Genomic DNA, 23445 nt, shown 5'->3' on the forward strand with positions numbered 1-23445 from the left:
ACTGCTATATGTACTCAATGCTAAAAACACTCACCAACATTTTCAGGCTTGTTTTCCTAACATTAGGCACCGAAATCCATGTTTAGTCACTTAAATAGAGGTGGACTGATTTTTCAGGATACTGAGTAGTCACAGTTCCCAATGAAGTCAACATCTTGGAAATTCAGCCACTGATTCGGACATTTAAATACAAATTTAGTGCCTAATTCCAGGCACTCAATAGTGTAATCTACTAAATCTAATACTTTTAAACCTCATTGCTTTGCTTGTTAGAGTCAATGGGGACAGGTTCACGTACCAGTAGCCATTTTAACAGTAGCCAGCCTGTAAAGTGTTTATTCTCAGTGCTGGATCAGACTGATGAAGCTTTCCTGAGTCCTGAGTCAGATGACTAATCTTTTTTGTTTTTGTTTTTTGTACAACTCTTACCTTTTCTATCCTATTTATTTTGAATAACTCAGAATTGCCAATCCCAAAAATCATGAACCAGGCCCCCAAAATCACAAGATTGGCTTAAAAATCGCGAGAGTTCTAAATTGTCAGTTTTGAGTTCTTATTTGCCTTCTACATTTTGAACATTTGAGTTTCACATTTTCAAGCTTTTTTCTACAACCAAAAGCACCAGAAAAAATCATGATGTAAAAAAATCATGTAACAACATGAAACCCAGAGCAGGGGCTATCAGAAAAACAACAGATATCTCAAGACTTGCAATAAAATTGTGAGCTGCCAACACTGGTAGCTTCCAGAAAGAAGAGTGTTTTTCTCTCTCTCTCACCTGGGGCACGATCAAATTTTTGTACACTAAATTAGTCATAGATAGCCTTAGGAGCATGTGTGGGATTCTCACTGGCATCAGTGGGCGTTTCCCATGAAGATTAGGGGCAGAATACAGCTCTAAAAGGTTTGTATGTTTCATTTTATTTTTGCTTACTAGATCTGGAAAACAGAAGCAAGAAATGGATCAACTATTTTATTTAATTTTTACAGATATCTGTCATTCTAACTAATTTGATTTTAAGATTTGTGCAATTATTTTTCTTTTAATGCATGCAGTTAGGATCTGCTCATGCAAGCCCTGACTCGTGTGAGCAGTTCTCACACTACTGACTGACTTTCTTGAGACTGCACATCTGAGGAAGAGTTTGCAGGACCAAACCCATAATTCTCATTATTTGGTATGGGTTTTGATTCCAAGTATAACCCCCAGTATTCTGGATGATATCCCTGACCCCATGACATACTCTGGGTTTTACTGCAAAACAATCTGGAGAATGGTGTCATTCAAACATTTGCTTTGGGGGAAGGTGGAGGAATGGGAGCCAACAGGTGTTTTTAACCTCATACAAAAACCAAACATTTAAGAGCAAGTTTCCAGTGGCCTGGCTTCCCTTGTGCCTGCAAAAAATGCACCTGTATGTTTTACACCCACATGGAATTTTGGGCACAAATCTTAGAAGTCCAATATGTAAACTACTAAGATTAATGCTCACAACTCATTGCAGGTATAGATGCAAGTTGCACCAATAAAAACGGCGGCAGGTATTCAGCCTAGCTGAAAATATGACCGTTAGTATTCCAAATGCTTTCTTCGCATTGCAGCAGGAGTGAAAATAATTTCAAAATTCCCCTGGTGTTTTGCCCACAATGAAAGTTTTCCTAGTACCACATTTTCACGAATCAAACACCTAGGGCTAGATTAGGGCCTTTAGCTTTGAATGTCCAATTATTACAATGCCTGCCTAGTTGAGCAGGAAAAGATACCTCCTTCTGTCTTTGTTATCTATTGATATGTGAATGCATTGGGGACTTCAACGGCAGAGTCCAGGGAAGGGTCTTGCGGCCTGCAGCATGCAGGGGGTCAGACCAGATGATCATAATGGTCCCTTCTGACCTTAAAGTCTATGAGTCTATGAGTCACAATGCAACAGAGAGAGCATGAAACATAGTCTGAGGTTGTACTAAATCTTTTCTGAGGACGGATGAAACAGAGGAATCTCTACTCATAATGCCCTTGAAAAAGGCCCAAATGAGTGCCAGGAGCGCTGGCTGGCAGATTTCAGCAGCAGGACATCCTGTTGTTGCTCAGTTCAGCTCCTACTAGTGCAGTCAATAGAAATAATTGATTTCAGGGAATCGAGAGAGAATCTAGCCAATCAAAATAAAAATTCACGTACAAAAAGGTACAAAAAGACGGCAATATGTTTAAGACAGATGCTGAATTTTCCTATGTATTTATCTATCAGAGATTACTCTCAAGACATACTCTACATGTTACTGGGATAAAGCTGTACAGTCTGGAGCATAACTAGTAATAGGGTAGGTTTCTATCCTATTTGGAGTTCATCGTAATCATTTTTTTCTCCCTGTGATCATTTGTATCTTTGCGTAACCCTGGGCAAATCCTGCAGCCAGGATAAAAGACCCATTCCTGCAGAGTGCTGAGTGCATACCGAGACTTGCCAAGTGCCCATCCCTTCCAGTGCCACTTGGATGTTGATGTGACATCCCCCTTCATTTCCTCTCCTGAAGTCAACCTGAGTTGAGGGCTCCCTGCACCTGTTGGAAGAGCTCAACACCTCACAGGATCAAGCCCTCAGTCTTTATTCCAGTAGACCTCCCACTGAAGTCATCTAGAGTTTTAACTGAGCAAGGGCTGAAGGATTTTGCCCTCATTTTGTACAAATGAAAAAAAATATATCAACCCCTCCTCCCCATTGTGTATTTGAAAAAAGATTTGATTGTAGAGAACACAGATATTTATGATCCATGTCATAATCCCAAGGATGTGATGCAATCACAGTGATGATGGTATTCTTAGGTAACAATGATAATGGTTACACTTAGAATGACTATGGAAAACTAGACACCGTATCTCACTTGTGGCTTGCAAAATGAGGTAATACTGGGAAAAAGGCAGGGCAAAGTGCTTTGCCTTGGAGGCCTGTTTATTTTCTGCCACTTCAATTTTATCTCCCCATTTCCCCAAGCAGTGATGGATGTGAGCTGGTGACCACTTAAGTGCTGGTGATCAAGATTGGTTTGTTTGTGTTTTCACTGTTAAGCTGTCAAAGCATTCACATCAAGGGACGGAAGGACAAAATGCAATAGTCACAAGTACCCGCATTAAAGGGACATTTTCATCAATGTCTATACAAAACAAAAACAACAACAACAAAAAACCAAAACAAAAAGAACAGAAGAAGAGCTAGGCAATGGAATGAAATGACAGCCAGTAGTGCTATAGGAATTCTGAGAACCACTCCAGTCTTTCTAATCCTCAAACACTTCCAAGAACAAAGGGGGAAAGAGTTCCGTGGGGCATTCCACCTTCATGTGCAGGAAGCGGCTGGCGTGGCAGGCTCCAATCATTCGTAGATCTGTCACTTTCATCAGCAGTTTTGGCCAAAAGTGTGCAACGTGATGTTTTCTGTAATTAATGTAGTGTTCAAAGGCCAGGAGGAAACCTTCTTGACATTTTTCTATCCTCTCAACACTGAGGAGACCTGGGCGATCTGTAGGTAAAAAGAAACACGATGAATGTATTAATTTACAATAATAAATTCCTAATCAAAATCAAGAGAGGAAGGATGACTATGTAAGAAAGGCACCGGATTGAGACTCAGGACATCTGTGTTCAAATCCTGGCTCTGTCATAAACTTCCCATGTTTTCTTGCTCACTTAATCTCTCTGTACCCCAAAGATAGTAATGGTTCCTTCCTCCTATTCTTTGTCTGTCTAGCCCTCTTAAAATGCAAGCTATTCAGGCAGGTACAGTCTCTTATTATTGGTATGTTCATTTCCTAGCATAATGGAGCCCTGATCTCAGCTGGGGTTCCAGGTGTTACTGTGTTACAAATAATTATGAATAAAAACTTCCTTCATCAAAAATCCCGCCCCCTCTAAATTACAATTCTCTCCTGTCTTTGTTTTCCCTTTCAGCGGCAGACCTACAACTGTGACCCAAGAAGCCCTCAATGCCAGCTGGCAAGAGGGATATAGAAATATCCTGATTCTGCTATGTACATTCTAGTTCACCAAAGAATGTCACGTTAGATCTTAAATGAAACCCAGCTCACATGGTCTTTAATGCCGTTGTGAAATGTATGTACAGATACTAGGTAAGGAGTTCTGTATAGATACTGAAGATATGCTCATAGAGTCTGCAGCAAGGTATTAGCCACCAGCAGAGATGAAAAAACTGGTTTTCTGTTAGACAAAGAGATGTTTATTCACTGGTCTCTTGGTCAGGATGTAAATCAAGCATTATAAGCCAACACAATAGATGCCCATTTACATACAAAGTCAACGAAGAGAGGTGAAGTCAACAGGGAAGAAGCAGAGATGCAAAACATGCCACAGGTGGTTAGCCTGTACTCTGACTACTGACAAAGAACTTTGGGGATTTATGTAGAAGGCAAAGAAGACATCCCCTCATCCTGCTGACTACACCACTGTGACAATTCTTGGGGTACCCAGGACTGTGAGTCACCTTGTTCCCCCTGCGTCCAGTGTCAGTGAGTCTTGCTTGTGCTTAGCTGGATGTTAGCTTTCTAACATCACCAGCCTTGTAGCCACCCAAGCACTCTCCTCTGTGCCATGCCAGCCCTTACTGTCCTTACCAGTTAACAATAGGTGCACCCCAGTCCCCAAGTCCCTTTGAAGCATTCCCCTGTGATATCCAGCCCTTGACTACTTATAGAAACATTGTGTCTGCTGTCCCCAAAGGAACAATACGTACAGCAGCTTATAAGATTCAGCTCACGACCAGTATTTTACTTAACACCACAGCACTGAGATATATTTATAGTGAAGACAAGAATAAGTTTATTATCAAAGTCTAGACATTCAGGAGATGGTGAGTAAGAATATTGGAAACACATGGTTACATAAAAAACAAAATTATAACATGCTTTCTAGAGACTAAACTTAACTATCAGATTAACCTCCTATCTAATGAAGGATATCTCACCCAAAGTCTTTTGCAGCTTTTCAACCAAGGTTAGCTGAGATCTTGCATCTAGGGTTTACAGGCAGTGAGTTTACATTCATGAAAACGGGATGGAGGATCCCATGGGAAGGCACAAGATGAGCAGGCCTCCAGGAACACCTATGAACTGCACTCAGTGGTGCTGGCAATTCAGCAGACAGTGCTCCTCCCTCGAAATCAGCCCTGAAGCAATGCGCCAGTCTGGCTGTGAAAATGCTTCCTTTATGAGAAAACATTTAAAGGTCACTTTCAGGAAAGAAGTTCCTATGGAAATGCCTTCTGAAATCACTGTTTTACAAGCCAAGGCTTTGGAAAATAAACAGAGACTCTGACGTTTTCAGTGGAAATGTCAAATGAATGCAAATGATCAGGAAGGTCAATGTAAACCCCTGCCCTATGTATTGTTCACTACTCAAGACTTAAAGTGGTCTCAACCCCTCCTCTCCCACAAGTTGCCAGGTCTGTCGTTGCCCATGAACCACATTCTCAGTCCTGTACGTTACAGCACCCTGAGCTAGAGCAAAAGAGCAGGACACTTAGGGCTTGTCTTCACAATGGGGTAAGTCGACCTAAGTTATACTACTCCATAAGGTAGCTGGAGTCAACGTAGCTTAAGTCGACTTACTCCAGTGTCTTCACTGCGCTGCATCGATGGGAGATGATCTGTGGTCGACTTCCCTTACTCTTCTTGGAGAGCTGGCGTGCCGTAGTCGACTGGAGAACACTCTGCCATTGATTTAGCAGGTCTTCACTAGCCCCGCTAAATCGATCCCTGCTGCATCGATCGCAGCAGCATTGATCTCCCCGTAGTGAAGCCCAGGCCTTAGAGAACTTAGTCTGAGGATGGCTGATGCCGGGCTCTCTATTTGTAAGCCAGGGAATGTTGGCCCAGACTCAGCTACATCACTGATCCCTTTCCAGCAACTAAACCACCTCAGACCTCTACACTGTTTGCACATGGTCTGAGACCAAGGCCACCATTATCTATCATCAAGTTTTTTTTTTCGTGCTCATCCACATAGTTTCTAAGCCCCAGTGTGATGCAATAACCAAGGATTTCAGCTGCATCATTCTAGTGATGCCTTAGCCAGTGCTCCTATATTTAAAATACCCTCTGCTTTTTTTTAGAGAGAGATTTGCCGCAGATACAATGAACCAGAACTTCACACGGGGTGGTTATAAAAGCTCTGGTGGTGCCCAATACGTTCTCGTTCTCACCTGATGACATGAGCAGCACAGCCTGGAGCAGGGCGACCTCCGTGTCATCCAGGTTAAATGAGGACAGCGACATGCCCAGGTCGAAGATGGCATCAGACACTACGCCGAGACCCCCGTTTTTCAGCTGACCCCTTGTCACTGCCATCTCCCCATTTAGTGTTAAAGTCTCACTCTCGGGGTCGTAGCGCACTGCTGCTCGGAGGGACATAATCTCCATACAGCAACCTTTCAAAAGGATTATCTGGTCTTCACATGGCAGCTGCAGAGATTACACATGATAATGAAACAGTCTGCACTAACCAGAGTTTTCAAGCAAACTTAGTTTTGAAATACAATAAAATCCATGTTACTCTCAATAAACATCCAGGGATGCTAAATATACTATTAACGCTGTTACACACCATACAGCTGATTGACTAAATACTCCCAAATATGAATGACACACCACAAAAGCTAACAACTGTGTGTATTATATATTTTGCCATCCCTCTGAGTGGGTTCATTCCACCCAATTTCCATTGGAAATTAATATATCATATCATCGTAATGAAGTACTAGTGGGTCAGAATTTCAGAAGACCTCAGGTCTCATTAAGGCACTAAAATGAAGGGATCAAATTTTCAGAAGTGCTGTTCTCAATGGGGCTGCTGGAGGCTAAGCAGGTTTGAAAAGCTAGTGCAATACATTTTCATAATATCACTTTCCATTTGAAAAGCATTCTGCAAGGTTTAATCGACAAATTAATACTATCAGTTGTTTCTTTGGTTACAACAATACTGCACCTCTTACTTTTCTGACCTAGGAATGGGGGGGAAATGATCACACATGGGAAGAACTATAATTGTGGGCTGGTTTTTAGTAAAAGTAGTAAAACAAATATTGTCTCTAGAGGAGATTTTAAAAAATGCCTAAGTGGTTGGGACTTGTGCTCCTTATTCCTTTAATCACTTTTGAAATCTCCTCCTGTAATATTTTGGAAACCATCAGATATCAGCATTTAATAAGAGACAATGAGCCAGATTCTGCTTTCAGCTATAGCAGTGTGACTCAGTTGCCTTTAGTGGTATGCTGGTGTGACTGACAGCAGAATTTGGATCATTATCTTCAAGGCATGTTGCAAGGCTCATCTTTTTCCCAGGGTTTGAAAATGGTGGGAGGAAGTATAGGGAGTGAGAGGGAATTGTAATGCCAAAGATGGGGAACTATTTGAGCAGGATTTGTTGGAGGATAATTCCTGAATTACTGAACTTAGGTTGTATTTATATGTTATTTCTAAGGTGCCTGCATAGTAGGAATAGGTGCCCTTTTTAGCATTTCTATAAAACTATCTAGCTACATAAATAAATGATAATGAAAGAAGAGTGAAATCTCCAAGACTGTTTTGAAGATGTCACTGTAAGTCAACAGCAAACATGACGTAGATAATTACGTGAAGATGAAGCTAAATCCTAATTGGGTTCTAGAAAGGAGAAAATCTGTTTCATTTTTGGTTCACATTAAGATATGATTTTTTCTCTTTGAATCTCAAGTGAAGTAAATGTGTGTTTTTGGCAGTTGTGCACTCACTCGCATAATGATTACATTTAATCTGGTAGAAAAACTTACAGCATGGATGATGGACAATTGGCTAACAGAGGCAAAAGCAGTGTTCTATAGAAGAGTTTTAAACATGGAGCCAGCGAAAAAGAGAAATTGACTAGGATTGCACAGTTATTTTTGCTGTGTGGCCAGTGTCAGGTCTAAAGTGTTAGATACATAAGGAAAATGACATGTCCCAGTCAGGGCAAGTCAGCTTCCTTCTGCATCAAGCTCAGCAGTTGCACATAGATGGGCTGCATGGGGAAAGTGGCAGTTTAGCTTCCCAAAGGAAGTGCTGTGGTTTGGCTGCTGAGACCCAGTAAGGGAGGAGAGAAGGAGAAAGAAAGCAATTATATAAAAATGGTAAATAGGAGACAAATGCAGAGAAAAAAGAGAGAGGGAAAGAAAGGGGGAAAACAGAGAGGGAATAAAGAGAAAAATGAGAAATGTCTGGAGAGACAAGGAAGGAGGAAAGAAACAAAGAGAAAAAGCACAGGATAGGGAAATACATAGAAAAATTTGTTGTTTTTATAGAAAAAAAAGTAAATAGTGGGATATAACATGAGCAAATAACTCATTATTTTTTCCACTGATCTAATAAACAAAGAAATTCCTTTACCCTCCCACCTCTCACGTAACCCCCTTGTAACTTCTTTATGGCGCACCTTTTCCCATAAGCCCGAAAGAAACACTGCACAGGCCATGGTTGAAGGGACATTGCTAGGTTAAATTATGTCCAAAAAGTGGGCTTTGTAAAAATAAGGTTTTACCAAACTGAAGGCCAATAGAAATGGTTCCTTGACTTAATTTGTTTTAAAAATACCACAATTTTATTTTTCTTAAAGAAACAAAACACTCTCAGTGCTTGTAGTAGCCTGCACACCGTGGCATATCATGGTTGGGTCTGATGGAAGTTGAGAGGCCACTCTGGCAAGTTTTAGGGACTTGTTTCTTTTAGCTCTTTTCCCACTTAAAAGGGCAAGAAAGATGGGCATAGAAAATAACCTGTAATTCATCAGAAAGCATGTAACCTCCTGGCGGCTGGAGCCCAGCCCCCGACAATGAAAAATAATTCCTTGTCTATTTCAAATATTCCCTCCCCCCACTCCCTCACAGCTCTATTCTTCCCCTCTATACCTTCCCTGTCTCTACACTTCTTTGCCTATCCATTGCTCCCCTGTTTTAACCCTCTTCAGTTCTTCCCCTATTTTCTCACCTATCTCCTTACTGCTGGGCAGGACTTGAATCCTACCTCTGTATGCAATGAGCCTGCCTGACAGACAAGGTAGGATCCTGCCTGCTAGGGCCAGGACTGGCTTCCTCCTAGCCTGCCTGGAGCACAGGCTGTCCACGCTGCAGTTGATGTTGGCACTGGCATCAGGACTCTCATCTTCCAGCAGCAATGAATGCCCACCAGAGATTAGGGCTGCAGCTACAGTTGACTGTGAATGATGAGCTCATCTCACTGGGCCCCCTGCTGGCCACAGATATGAACTTGGCTGCTCACAATTTGATTTTGAGACTGAAGTGACCTAAAGCTGCATTGGCAAAACTCAGCACAGTCTTAGCCAAACTGGGACCATTGACAACTCTGATACCATGCTACTAACCCATGAGCCTCTGAAACTGGGACTGACTAGCGGGTGCCCAGACTATTTTCATTGTCCAAGCTGAGGAAAGTGCAATAGGGAAACAATAAAAATACAGTGTGCAGCAGGCGGGGCATGGGGGAAAAGGGCCATGGCCCTTCGCTGCTCTGTCTCTTTTGCAGAGGTTGGCTGCACTGTCAGTTCTGGCCCCATGACAGCAGGGACTGTGATTGTGTCTGAACTTTGTGCAGGGGCCAAGTGGGGAAGGGAAGGGCTTTTCCTCGCAAACTGATTCACAGCCAGAGTCTGGCCCAGGCAGGATTATTTGTAACCGAAGTAAAGACACCTGCATTTTTTAAAAAGTGAATCATTTTAGCCAGACTATGTCCCTTTCGAATAAGTACTAATGTTTGCCATTCCCATTCCTTTATTCCACATCTGTGGCCACATGAGAAGGCAGCTCTTCCGGCCCTTCGTATTCACTGTGAATGGTTTCTCACTCTATTGTCAGATATTGGTGTCTGTAGAGCAAAGTTTAAAAGGTGGCTCAGCTGCTAGGGAGGCCTGACCTAGCCAGAACGTGTAACATACAAAGGTTGTGCTCCACAACTCCTGACTCATTTTCCTCATGCTTTCCACTCGCTTAAACTGTGAAGCATGTGGGCCCTGTGTGGCCAGGAGGGGTAGGAGATGTCAGATGGGCATTGCAGCCTGTTGTCTGATAGACCAGGTTTCCTAATTAAAAAGACTGCCTTGGAATGTCACTGCAACTTCCCACCACAAACACTAAATTGATACAGACAGCTCCTCTCAGACACTGGAGTGCTGCAGGGGCCTCCCTTTGGATTTTTAGATCTTCATACTTGGCCATGGTTTCATGCTTTCTTGGCTGACAGAGCCAATCCTCAGGTTAGCCAGGGAGAGCTATTTACAGTGAACCAGCTATTGATACTTACCGCACCCTCTTTTGTAGGTGCCAGGGGAGGCAGAGGGCATTACCTGACATAACAGCTCTCCTTGACTAACCTTAGAGATTGAGCTGTCAGCCACGGAAGAGCACAATGGTGTGCCTGCCTTGAACTTCTTCCCTGACTGATGTTCAGTCAATGGGGGAAGAAGTGGTTCGTTCCCATGTTTGGATTTTGGATGACCTCCCTGAGCAGGCTCACTGTCATTTCCAAGGTCATTCTCTTGGCATATAACCAGTGGGGTCAAGTGCTGTTCTGCAGGATGGGATAGTAGGGAGGTAGTCGGCTGCTGCTGCAGAACTTCCATGGGTGTAGATCCCAGGAGACTCTCAGATGTCAAGGTTATTTTCCAGTCGATTCAGCCCAGAATTTAAGTTAACATTTTTTTAAGTAAAGAGAACAATCATCATCATTGTCTACTGCTCTCAAATTTACATTCATTCCCGATTTGCACCAGTGTGAGTGAGATCAGAATAGGGCCTATGCATGTCCTAATTACACTAAAATTTAATTTTAAATATTTCTCTTACAGTATATCTCACATTTGAATATCCTTCTGGAGTGAAGTGTTATTAGTTGCTTCCACTCTTTTGGAGTGTACATCTAACTTACATTTCACTCGTGGTGATGTGTGAGGGACAGATTGTGGCCTGGGTTTTTGCTGACATCCCATCCAGTACAAATGAGCCAGTGAGGGAGGTATCTTAGTCCTGGATTCAGGAAGGAACTTAAAGCACATACTTAACTCCATCCCTATGTAGGAAAGCATTTAAGTAAATGCTTAACTTTAAGCATGTTCTTAAGTCCCAGTGGGTTAATGGGCGTTAAGTATTTTCTTAAAGTTATGCAAGTGCTTAAGTGCCCTTCTTGATAGGGAAGATTTATTGATTTTGCCACTGGTTTAGGCCCATACAAAACCACAAAAAAGGGATTTGGTTGATCATAGGAAACAGGAAATTAAATGACACTGAGATGATTTTTATCCTATTTTTTATTCTTTTAAGCCATCTGATTTAAAACAAAGTGAACTGGTTAGTAAGGTCTTACCTCTTCACTTCATTCTTGCATGGTTCAAGTCAACAGGAAGTGGTGGGATTTTATGAGGCTCAGATATAATTTTGTGTGTTTTCATGTCACAATGACACTACTTTCTATTGTTTCTCTTGACAGGTGCATTTAGAATAGCATAAAGCAAAAGAAAAAAGAAAAAAAAAAAGAAAAAAGAAATTCTTACCTCACAAAACATAGGCAACTTTTTGGCAAAATCCACCACTCTTGTAATTGCTGGTGTGATAATTTTTGTAAACTGGCTGAAGGCTTCTAAATCCACTTTCCCACTTTCTGGGGCATTAACCATTGGTGCTTGCCCAATATCTTCTGGCTAAAGATATTAAGAAATACATTAAAAGGGAAAACTTGTTTCATTCAAGTCATCTTTCATAAATTTTTATAATATGGTAGGGATTATATATAAAGTCCACCACTCTGTTCCTATGAAATTAAACAATAACATTAACCATTATTTATGCAGGCCCTATAGGGGCAATTTTTCTAAAACAAGCCATAAAATGTGCAGCTGTCTGTAAAATAGGTGATTACATAAAGAAATGGGTGATCAGTGTGCCATTACACCCATTTTGTGTGGGCAGCTGCATATTTTACACATGCAATTACCTGTTTGTGTCTATGCATATTTCGTGGGAGAAGTTTAGGTGTTTCTGCTTGGAAATTTAGGGCTGATCCTGCCTCCTTCCACTGCTCAGCACCTTCAACCTCCCCTGAAATCAAAGGGAGTTGAAGATACTCATTATCTCCTACCTACAAGATGCTCAGCACACTGTAGGATTGGGCTCCTTGGCCTACCCAGGGTTATAATGTTATAACATCACAAAGAACACAAGCCAACTGCCAAGACCTATTTACAGAGGTGAGCTAACATGACTGAGACTAGGGATGGGCTGAAATTGGAGCTAGTTTGGATCAAACAAGAACTCCCTAAACATTTGCTCATTTAGGCTGAAATTTGTTCCTCTGCAGGGATTCAGCACAAGGCTTATGCAACATGTAAGTCCTATTTTGAGGATTTAAGTGGGGCTTATATGTATAAACTTTATCCTGAAATCCTGCAGAGGGGTGAATTTCACCTCAGTTGAATTTAGACTTGCATACTTTCTTCTGTTTTTTAAAAAAACCCACACATATCCAAAGCTGTTCTTCTGTGTTCAAAGTAAGGCTTTGCAATTGCAAAAGACCTGCCAAACACTATGTGGAGGGAGCATTTTGTTCCGTTACTAAGTTTAAAACTGCACAGGAGTTAGAGAAGAACTCCTTCAAGACAGTTGAGGTGTATGAAATTTACAGAAGTAGCTTTGAACAGTGATGCTGAAACTGCTGTTTGAAAATATAAACAACACAGGCTTAATAGGTTTTTTTAAAAGCAAAATGTCAAAGATTTTCCTACAGTTCTGCCATCAGTCAAAATCAAAATCTAACTTCTGTCAGAAGAAAAACTGGTGCTCTGTATAGAGTACATACGCATCTGATTTGTAAAGAATTGGGAAAACCACATGCTATGTAACTCAACATACTAATGCAACGGAGGTTAGAGGGAAAAAATTTAGTACACAGCATCCATGTTCTTGCCCTTTTAAACCAAACCAAACTGCAAAGTTTGCTACATAGTAATTTCAAAAACAACTGCGTCACTCTTTGCATATTCATTGTCTTTGTGTTATCTTCTTTATGTCCTGACACAACAGTGTGTGACCGTATATATAGAAATGTGTGATCCACTGTTGGAACTGAGTAAACATCAAAAAACCAGTCAGTTGACTCAAATGCAAAACTTCCTGTAGTGGGCTTAATGATGGCTCAAGATTTGTGCAGTGGAGTATGCTGCAGGTGTCTGTGTTTATAGACATGAGAATTTCCACCTGGAGGTCATTCTATGGTCTGGTGCACCTTGGACTGAAGTAGGTTTCACTTTCCTTTGAGGCCCTTTGGTATTTGTGACATATGACTTTAATCACTCTTGTATGCTTCAGGAGTATTTGGTATTCTGCATTCATTTCCTTTACAATTGAAATTTAGAAAAATAAATCAGAAATGAAACAAATCCCTTTTAAGCGCTGAGCATCACTGTAGTGAGTCGGTGTGGCTCCCCTCCTGCCCAGAAGAGGGAGCCCACGTGCCGGCACCAGAGTGGGTGGGACCACCACCCCCTGTCCCCGCCCCCCGGAAGTCAAGGGGCGGGACAGGAAGTATAAAGGCCGGCCGCCAGAGCTCAGTCGGCGGCCAGCCACCACAGGGAGCAGACGTGCGGCCGGGAGCTCCCGGCCAGGAGACCGTCGAAGACCCTAGCTGGCCTGAGCTACCCCGGGCCCGCTACGAGGAGGAGCCGCCGGAGCCCGTTCACGCCCGCTACTGGGAGAACCCCTGGGAACCGAACCCCACTAACCCTGAGGGTGAGACTGGACCCGAACCCCTTCGCCCCTGCTGCTATCCAGAGGAGCCGCCTGAGGACCATTGGCCGGACTTCCCGGCAGAGCTACCAGACTTGCCGCCGAGCCCGGGCAGAGAGGAACCCATGCAGGTGGACTGGCCCGATCCCGGCGCAACGACCGAGGTAGGCTGTGAGGGGGATCATGGAAGTAGCCCGGGGGTAGCCGACCCCGGTCCGGCTGCAACTGAGTGTGAGCCTATGTCAGTGTGTTGCGGTCTGGATACCCCACTGACCAGCAGCGGCAGCAACCGCTGTTAGGGCCCCGGGCTGGAACGCAGTGGAGTGGGTGGGCCTGCGTTCCCCCCTGCCACCCTCCGCACGGGTGGCAGGCTTCCCCCTCACCCAACGCTCGGCTACAGAAGCCTGGGCTTTGAACTATTTGCTCGCTCAGCCCCTGCAACAAGGGCCTGAGCCTAACGGTGTTTGCCCCGCCCTGATCCAGGGCCTGGGCTCTGAACTGCTTGCTCGCTCAGCCCCTGCCAACAAGGGCCTGAGCTTAACTGTGTTTGCCCCGCCCTGATCCAGGGCCTGGACTCTGAACTGCTTGCTCGCTCAGCCCCTGCAACAAGGGCCTGAGCCTAACTGTTTGCCCCGCCCTGATCCAGGGCCTGGGCTTTGAACTGTTTGCTCGCTCAGCCCCTGCAAGCAAGGGTCTGAGCTAACTGTGTTTGCCCCGCCCTGACCCAGGGCCCGGGCGTTGAACTAGTTGCCCGCTCAGCCCCTGCAAGCAAGGGTCTGAGCTAGCTGTGTTTGCCCCGCCCTGATCCAGGGCCTGGGCTCTTGAGCTTTGACTGTGGTTGCTCCGACTCTGCACCAAAGAGCTGGAGTTTGGGGACTAACTGACTGCTTGTTCCCACAGTAGTGAGTCGGTGTGGCTCCCCTCCTGCCCGGAAGGGTCGAGCCCCGGCTAGGACCTACTACAATCACAAACTTCCTTTTATTTTCTAGGCTGAATCTCAGTTATAGCTTATTCAATAGATAGACCTTTCCCCTGAAAAGGTCCCCAGGGACTTTCTATATTTTGCAATCCCAGTGATGTATTATATGTATTATCCTGTTTTTGCCGCGCTTAATTCCTCCTCCCAGCATTTTTTTTTTGTTTAAATAAATGTATTCATTTTTGAACAAAGGGGCAATAAAAACACAATTTTTAAAAAAATCTGATTTTTGTGTTATTACTTGAAGCCATGCTGGATATCTGTCCATATGTGGAGAAGTGTGTCTGAATACACATGCACACACAAAGACTTTATTTATATTATGGACTGACACCAGCGTATCAGGAGTAAGACGTACTTTCTATTTTTCCTTACTCTACCAAAACAGTGGGATCCAACTGCTGTGTCTGTTACTCAATATCATTCTGGTTCCCGTTTTAGCTGCATAGTTTGATCAGATGACCAGATTCACAGAAGCTGGCAACCACTAATTATGAGATTCATGTGATTTTTCATACAGTTCACCAGTCAACATACAAACAAATTTGGGGGACAGTGCTGGGAAGAGGCTTATGAGGGAATAAAAGAAACTGGCAACAAAAGCAGAGTACAAGGTTACAGTTCCTACCAGAAATTTCCTTTTTTGTTTCCAGTGACTTCCTTGTGCATTGGTGGCCACATGTGCTTCAGTGACAATTTTGATCAGCTCCCATTCCTCGTCTGTTGGCTCGGGTCTGTGCCCAATTGTTTTTTGTAGCTCCTCCCGACGTCTCTTCTCTCGGTTTTCTTCTATCAGTTTCCTTTTTGCTAACCGCTTGCTGTCATCCAGCACCACTATCAGGAATAAAAACAAAATAAAAAGTAACAAAATGGACGCCTGCTCTTGGGATTGTCTGCATTTTAGTCTGACCTATGCCAGATGTGCTGAAAGAACTAGAAACAACTTGACAAGGCAGTGGGTGAAGAGGTCTATCAGCCAGCCTGGTAGGCAGCAGGGCTAATCTTTCTTACCTCCACACTTATCTCTCTAGATCCTGAATGATTTACTTACACATGTGCTTAACTTTATGCACTGAGAGTAGTGCCATTGTCTCCAATGGAGTCCCACTATCGTCAATGGAGTCCCTTTATGTTCAATGGGACCGCTCACAGAGTGTAAAACTATGCAAGACTGAGAGTAAATTGGACCCCCCCATCCACTTGTTACTGTATTCCAAGCTAGTAAATGAGGGGTCTTTCTTTTTCCTTAAGAAAGAAAAGAAAAGAAAACAAAAAAACAGCCAAGCCAATGCTCATGTTACAGTCTCATAAACTGATATGAGGTAAAATGGGAAGCAAGAATATAATTGCGTAGAGCAGTGATTCATAAACTGTGAGTTGGGACCCCAAAGTGGATCGCGACCCCATTTTAATGGGGTCACCAGGGCTGGTGTTAGACTTGCTGGGGACTGGGGCCGAAGTCCCACCGTGCAGGGCCAAAGCTGAAGCCCATGCTTCAACCCTGGGCAGTGGGGCTCAGGCTACAGTCCCCTGCCCTGGGGCTGAAGCCCTTGGGCTTTGGCTTTGGCCCCATACCTGGGGCAGTGGGGCTTGGGTGGGCTCAGACTTTGGCCTCCACTCCTGGGGTCGCGTAGTAATTTTTGTTGTTAGAAGCGGGTCATGGTGCAATGAAGTTTGAGAACCCCTGACCTATACCAATTATATGAAATTGGATGTGGGCAAACAAAATTATGGAATGAGGCAGGGCTCCAGAGATTGCCTGCAGAAGTGGGGTGTGTATCTAGAGACCCTAGCAACATCTGAGCCAAGGTGTCGCAGGGTTTGAAGGTCACAGAGGCACTATAGAGGAATATTATTGTTGCCTTTATAGAATCTAGCTTCTCTTCAGCCTCCCTATTTTGATCTCTATGAGACCTCACTTTCCTAGAGTACAAAAGGGAGCAAGTGATGACAGCAGTTCAAGTCTATACCATGGCAGAATGTAAAGCAATAAAATATTCAGAGTCCCCTTCAAGAGGAGTTTGAGAAGCCAGTCTACATAGTACAGTCAGGCTCTCTAAAGGACTATCGACCAGATCAAAATACACCCCTCTTCCAAAGTGGCTCTCTTCGGCGGCCGGCCGGCCCAGGCCAAGAGGCGCTGGCCCCAGCGTCTCCTGTCTGGCTCGGCTCGGGCCCTGGGGCGCTGGCCCCCGGCCGAGCACCGCTGGCCCCGGCCCGGCCCCATCCGAGCACTGCCGTCCCCGGCCCCAGCCCGGCCCCAGCTGAGCACTGCCACCCCTGGCCCCATCCTGGCACTGCCGGCCTGGCCCCGGCCCCCGGCCAAGCACTGCCGGCCCCGGCCCGGCCCTGGCCGAGCACCGCTGGCCCCGGCCCGGCCCCGCATCCCAGGCCGAGCACCGCTGGCCCCGCATCCCAGGCCGAGCACCGCCGGCCCCCGGCCGAGCATCGCCGGGCCCTCCCTCCCTATTTTCCCGAACATGTCCGGCTTTTTGGGATTTCCTCCCGGATGGGGATTTGAGGCCCAAAAAGCCAGGCATGTCTGGGAAAAGGACGTATGGTAACCCTATCTATATGGACAGCTCCAGTGGATTCCTCTGCTTTTGCTCATAGCTTCCCCAAGCTGCAGGGTTAGATTAATCTGTTGCCTCGTAAGTCCCACCATTGTCCACAGGACTCCAAATATCCTCAGTTTAACTGATAGGAAACTAGACAATTTCCCACTGGTGCAATCTGGGAAAGCAACGAGCAGCAGTAGAGGCATTAAAGTTTGCAGACAGAGTTCACGAAGATAGTACTACCTCTGTTTCAATTTGTCTCATGTTGACAGGTTGCAGACAAAGGGCCAGAATTTAAATTTTGTAAATGACATTAAATTCTGCATAATTTGATGGCACTTGTCTGTGAAAGCTTTCTACTGACCATGAGCAAGAGTAATTTTCAAACCTAAATGCAGGATTTCATTTCAAGGAAGTTATTGCAGAAAATGTGTTTTAACTGCGAGTGCTGGTTTTCCTATAACAAACTCCTAGTTGCCTCTAGACCAGTGGTTCTCAAACTGCAGGTCGGGACTCCAAAGTGGGTTCTTGCACCAGTTCGCAAGAACCAGTTGCTAAATTTAGAAGCCGGTGTAGAACTGGTTACTAAAGGGGTGGGCGGGTGGGCAAACTGCGGTCCCCGGGCCCATCCGGCTCGCGGGACCGTCCTGTCTTGCCTGCCTGAGCTCCCAGCTGGGGCCCCTCCCCCGCTCTCCCCGCCCGCCACTCGCAGAGCTGCTAGAGCCCTGGGGAAGCAGCGGGACTCCCGCGGCTATTTAAAGGGCCCGGGGCTCCCCTGCTTCTACCGCCCCTTCTACCGGGAAAAGGCGGGGTTAGGTAAGCGTGGGAGTCCTGGGAGTCTGTCAGGGTGGTGGTGGATGGGGTTGGGGCAGTCAGGGGACAGGGAGTGGGGCGAGTTGGGTAGGGGGTGGAGTCCTGGGGGGCAGTTAGGGTGGGGGGTCTTGGGACGGGGTGGTCAGGGGACAAGGAGGTGGGGGAATGATGGGTTGCAGGTTCTGAGGGGGGGCAGGACATGGGTTGGGGTCGAATGGGTGGGTGGCGGGGGCGAGACAGGCACGTGGGGCTTGTACTCACCGTGTGGTTCCCTACCGGGTCTTCGGTGGCACTTTGGCGGTGGGGGGGGGGCGGTTTCCCTGGCCCCCTGGGGAGGCCCGGCGGCCAAAACCCCGCCGAAAACCCGGAGCCAGTGAAGACTCCCCTGCCGCCAAAGTGCCACCGAGGGCCCGGTAGGGAACCAGTTCTTAGGATTTTGGGAGCTCATCACTGGTCAGGACCCCAATTTAATGGGGTCCCCAGGGCTGGTGTTAGACTTGCTGGAGCCCGGGGCCAAAGCCTAAGCCTCACCGCCTAGGGCCAAAGCTGAAGCTTGTGCCCCACTGCCCAGGGCTACAGTCCCCCGCCTCGGGGCTGAAGCTCTTGGGCTTTGGCCCCCCTTCCGGGGCAGCGAGGCTTGGGCAGGCTCAGACTTCAGCCTCCGCTCCTGGGGTCATGTAGTAATTTTTCTTGTCAGAAGGGGGTTGTGGTGCAATGAAGTTTGAGAACCCCTGGTATAGAGGTTGACTAGGTTCTGTGAATTCACAAAGATGATAAATGACCTGGAATATTATTTCATCATATAAATTTCCACCACTAACAATTCTCCTCACCCTTATTCCTGTAGGCTTTTCTAATCTTTTTTGAGTCCAGTCCTAGTGAGACATATTGCATTAGACAGCCCTAGAGATGGATCACCTCTGTTTATCCACAGAGAGCAAAATCCTCCTTGCCCTACTCACATGAGTTGTTCAATTTAAATAGATTAAACTATTCAAGTCAGAAAAGAGAGCAAGTTTTGCCCATAACTGGTACCACACAGGGAGCAGCAACGCTTCCTGTACCATGTCCCAGTAATATGGATCAATTCTAAATTGGAAGGGTCACCTCTACTGGTAGAGGGAGAGTTTGGCTGTCATGCTCATTCACTCCTTTACTGGGACTATCAACTAATGGTGGTGTTGACATCTGTTAACAGGAACCAAACGGAGATCAATATCTCATTTTAAATAGCCACTAAACAGCCAATGGTAGTAACTTTTGGTCATTGCCAGTCTAGGCTGGATCTGAACTGGTGGCCTAGAGCCATCCAGTCCCCTCTCATGCTGTTTTCACTGGAAACGATGAAATGACAGGTACTTCATTCTAGTCAGCACCTCTGTGCTTCCATGTATATGTAAAACATTATAATTCCTATTAGGACAAACAAACTTAGCACATTTTAGTTATGTAATTTCTCCTTAATGGGTCTTTTCTTACTTTGTTTTTCTGCAGGGGATTACACTGGTAACAACCATTAACTAATGCATGGGGTGATTTATGTAAGTTACTCCCATTTATACTAATTGAAGTTATGGTGTAAATCCCCTGTGCAATGATGGGAAAACAAGACCCCTAAGGGGTTAATCTTGCAGCCATATGTCCTGGTTCTCTAGAATTCGAGTAGCACTCTCTCTCAGTACATACGTTCTTTATGGCTAAAAATAAAATAAACAACTTCAGGATGACTCATACAAAGACATTCAACTTCACATTCTCCAGAAATTTCTAAACAAGATGTTTTTCCAGCCAGGCATCTATCCAAATGGATTCCCTCTCCCACACTAGAAATTAACATCCTTCATGTTACATAATGTGGTTAAGGCCAAGAGAAGGTCCAATCTATTAAAAGTAAACAAAATATTACCACCCTATGATAGAAATAGTTTGGTATAATAATAAACATAATTTCCAAAGACTACATTATACAAGGGAAAAATTTCTGGTGGCTCTGTTATGTTCAAGCAATCTTCACCAGTCAATACATTTTAAACAAAGAGCAAAATTAAAAGAAGAAAAAAGAAATCTACTTACAATCTGTTGCCATGCCAACATAGATGCATTTTTTGAAGCGACATTCTTGACACTGGTTTCTTGTTACTTTGTCTATCACACATTTTCCTTCATATTTACAGGAATAGGTTGGATGGAGATTTTTCTGAATGGTTCTTCTAAAAAATCCCTAAGTGGGAAAGAAAATTCAGGAAGCATTAGTGTTCTGTTTTTTTGGTTTTGAAAGGTACTTGGACTTGGTACTGATGCAAACATGTATGCAAGATGGAATATTGTGTGTCATAAATTCTAGGATATTTAATGAGTACATCAGTCCTCTAATATAGGCTCCTTACTTTGTTGGGTTGCGAGAAACTTTCCCCCCTAAAATTAAAACTAGAGATAGACCTGAGATGTAAAATTCAGATCCAAATGTGGGTGGGGTACTGTTCAGATGCAGGGTGTTAGGTTTGCCTCTTTTTGACAGAGGTACCAATTGTAGTATTTGCATCTAAACTCAGATTCTGAACCACCCACAAAGTGTGTTCAGAGCTGGTGTTTTCGAAGAGTCCTATTATAAACATAGAGGCCAAGTAAGGAATTCTGATCTGCATCCAGGTTGAGATTCATACCTCCCAAAAGCCCAAGAGCATTTGAATCTGGGGGTTTGATTCAGGCCCATCTCTAAATTAAAACATTTATTTCTGACTAAAGGGAAACATCTGCTTGTGCGCAAGATGCTTGTGTGAAAGTAATTAAGGCTACCTAGAGAATTAAAAACAAAAACATGCAGCAGTAGCATTTTGCCAGAGCTAAACAAAACTTGCCCATCAGAAGTTTTAAGCTCAAACCTAAATATTGAACCCACAATTTTCAAGTGGACTATAAATCTGAGGAAATGAGTACAGCCTTACCTATGCCTACCTTTGTAGTCAGGACAAAATGTCACATGTAAGATTATCATCACCAATTGCAGTATGAATTTGGGACCTGCTGGCATAAATTGATGTAGCTCCACTGACGTCAATGATTTACATTAGCTGAGGATCTGATTGCTAAAGAAATCAGATAGAGCCTTCTCTCTGAAAGTTAAGGACCTGAATCTGCTATCATTAAAGTCAACAGGAGCTTTGCCACTGACGTTAAAGACAGCAGGATCAGGCCCTAAAAGGGTATGTAACTACAGTGGGGGCAATCCAGAGGGGAGCCAAGCAAGATGTTCAGATCTGTATTTGATTCCAAATCTCTCCATAGTCTGAGAACAGTTTGGGCCTGCCTCTACCACACACATTATGGACCTAAAAAACCTGAAGCACTGAGTCTCAGAACCCCAGGCAGTTGACTCAGTGTCACAGGGCTTGAGCGGGGGAGGGGGAGGGGTAGGGTGGGGGGCTATAAATTGCAGTGTAGATGTTCGGGCTTGGACCAGAGCCTTGTCTCTGAGATCCACCCAGAACTCAGTTTCCATTCCAAACCCGAATGTCTACACTGCAATGTTTAACCCTGCAGCCCAAGACTTCCGAGTCCAAGTCAGCTGACCTGGACCAGCCGTGGCCATGCCATGGATCTTTTATTGCTGTGTATACATACTCTAAGGCCCTGACCATGCAAAGACCTGCACGTGCTTAATTTTTTTGTACAGTGGGTGAAATTCAGTGGAGTCAGGATTTCACCCAATGAGTAGTCTTTTGGGTGTAACATCACAAGGAAAAAGATGCGTTCTTAACTCAAGTTAGCTAACTCTAAGTAAAATCCTAGCGAAGACAAGGCAGTTTGTAGCATTCACATGAGTTAACAGGTTGAGTTAAAGTTATGGGGGAGCCTAATCTTTAACTCAACCCGTTAACTCATGTGAACACTAAAAACTGCCTTGTCTCCATAGAATTTTACTTCAAGTTAGCTAGCTTGAGTTAAGAACATACTTTTTTTCCCTACTGAAGATCAGGTTTTTGAAGTCAATGGAACTCTTCACAGTGCATAACATTACGCATGCTTGGAAGCCTTTGTAGCATCAGGGCCCGTGGGCATGAGCCAAAGCCCACTGATGTCAATGGAAAGGCTTCCACTGTCTTCTTTGGGCTTGGGATCAGACCCCAAAACAAATAACTGGATTTGAACACATTCTCAATCCCATAATGAATGCACATTTTAATAGGGAGAGAGAGCTTGAATCTCTTCTTACTTATGCTGGTTTTGCTCTGGTGTAGCTCTATTGACTTAAGTGAAGCTACTCTTTCATTACAGTGGTATAAGTGAAGAGGGATGGAGGCCAAAGAGATAGAAAGCAGCTCTGCAGATCAGCATACATTGGAACTCTGGGTAATTATGGTTAAAGGAGGAGATGCTATATGATCCCTGGGGAGCCCTAGAATGCATTGCTAAGGTTTAGCTTCCACAAATGCTTCTTGTCAATAGTGTGGCTTTGGCTTTATAATTTTTAACATTCTTACCCAAATAAGCTACTCAGATTCTGGTTTCTAATCCAGCCCCTTTGCACTGCTCAGAAACTTTTAGTTAAAAACATTCCCATCAGCTCTATAGGATGCAAACACCAGTCACAGTCTAGCCTGTTCTTCAGTGTTGGTGTTTTTTATTCTACCTATTCTTTATAATATATGTGTAGATTGATACAGATAACTAGTTACACACACAGCCAAATTTTGCCCCTTTCGGATGTGTGGGTCTTCCCTTGACTTCACTGGGAGTTGCTTAACACACATACCAGAGGGCTGAATAAGGCCCAGGAACACATTACATTATAAGGCTATGGCTATACTAGAGAGTTTACAGCGGCGTAGCTGGATTAAGTTGTGCCCTATTTTGTATTCTGGGTTTAGGGGAAGTGAGTACGTGGGTGAAAGTGATCATGAAATCACAGAGTTTGCAATTCTAAGGAAGGATAGAAGGGAGAACAGCAAAATGGAGACAATGGATTTCAGGAAGGCAGATTTTGGTAAGCTCAGAGAGCTGATAGGTAAGGTCCCCTGGGAATCAAGACTGAGGGGAAAAACAACTGAGGAGAGTTGGCAGTTTTTCAAAGGGACACTATTAAGGGCCCAAAAGAAAGCTATTCCGCTGGTTAGGAAAGATAGAAAATGTGGCAAAAGACCACCTTGGCTTAACCACGAGATCTTGCATGATCTAAAAAATAAAAAGGAGTCATATAAAAAATGGAAACTAGGACAGATTACAAAGGATGAATATAGGCAAACAACACAGGAATGCAGGGGCAAGATTAGAAAGGCAAAGGCACAAAATG

The 23445-nt window shown here is 44.4% G+C and overlaps 1 protein-coding gene across 10 annotated transcripts in view; it reads right to left on the bottom strand.

Moving 5' to 3' along the window:
* Positions 1–1924: 1924 nt before the first annotated feature.
* THRB (thyroid hormone receptor beta) overlaps positions 1925–23445 on the bottom strand; it is a 260055-nt gene continuing 238534 nt past the window's right edge. For all 10 annotated transcript variants that reach the window (XM_034760787.1, XM_034760791.1, XM_034760790.1 and 7 more), the window contains 5 exons: positions 20229–20376; positions 15413–15618; positions 11579–11725; positions 6210–6468; positions 1925–3515 (listed from right to left, as the gene is read on the bottom strand). In XM_034760787.1, coding sequence (XP_034616678.1) covers positions 3274–3515; positions 6210–6468; positions 11579–11725; positions 15413–15618; positions 20229–20376 — 1002 coding nt within the window. In that variant the 3' untranslated portion in view covers positions 1925–3273. The remainder of the gene's footprint in view (positions 3516–6209; positions 6469–11578; positions 11726–15412; positions 15619–20228; positions 20377–23445) is intronic.

This window comes from Trachemys scripta, chromosome 2 (genome assembly GCF_013100865.1).
Source record: "Trachemys scripta elegans isolate TJP31775 chromosome 2, CAS_Tse_1.0, whole genome shotgun sequence".
In the NCBI taxonomy this organism is placed as follows: Eukaryota; Metazoa; Chordata; order Testudines; family Emydidae; genus Trachemys; species Trachemys scripta.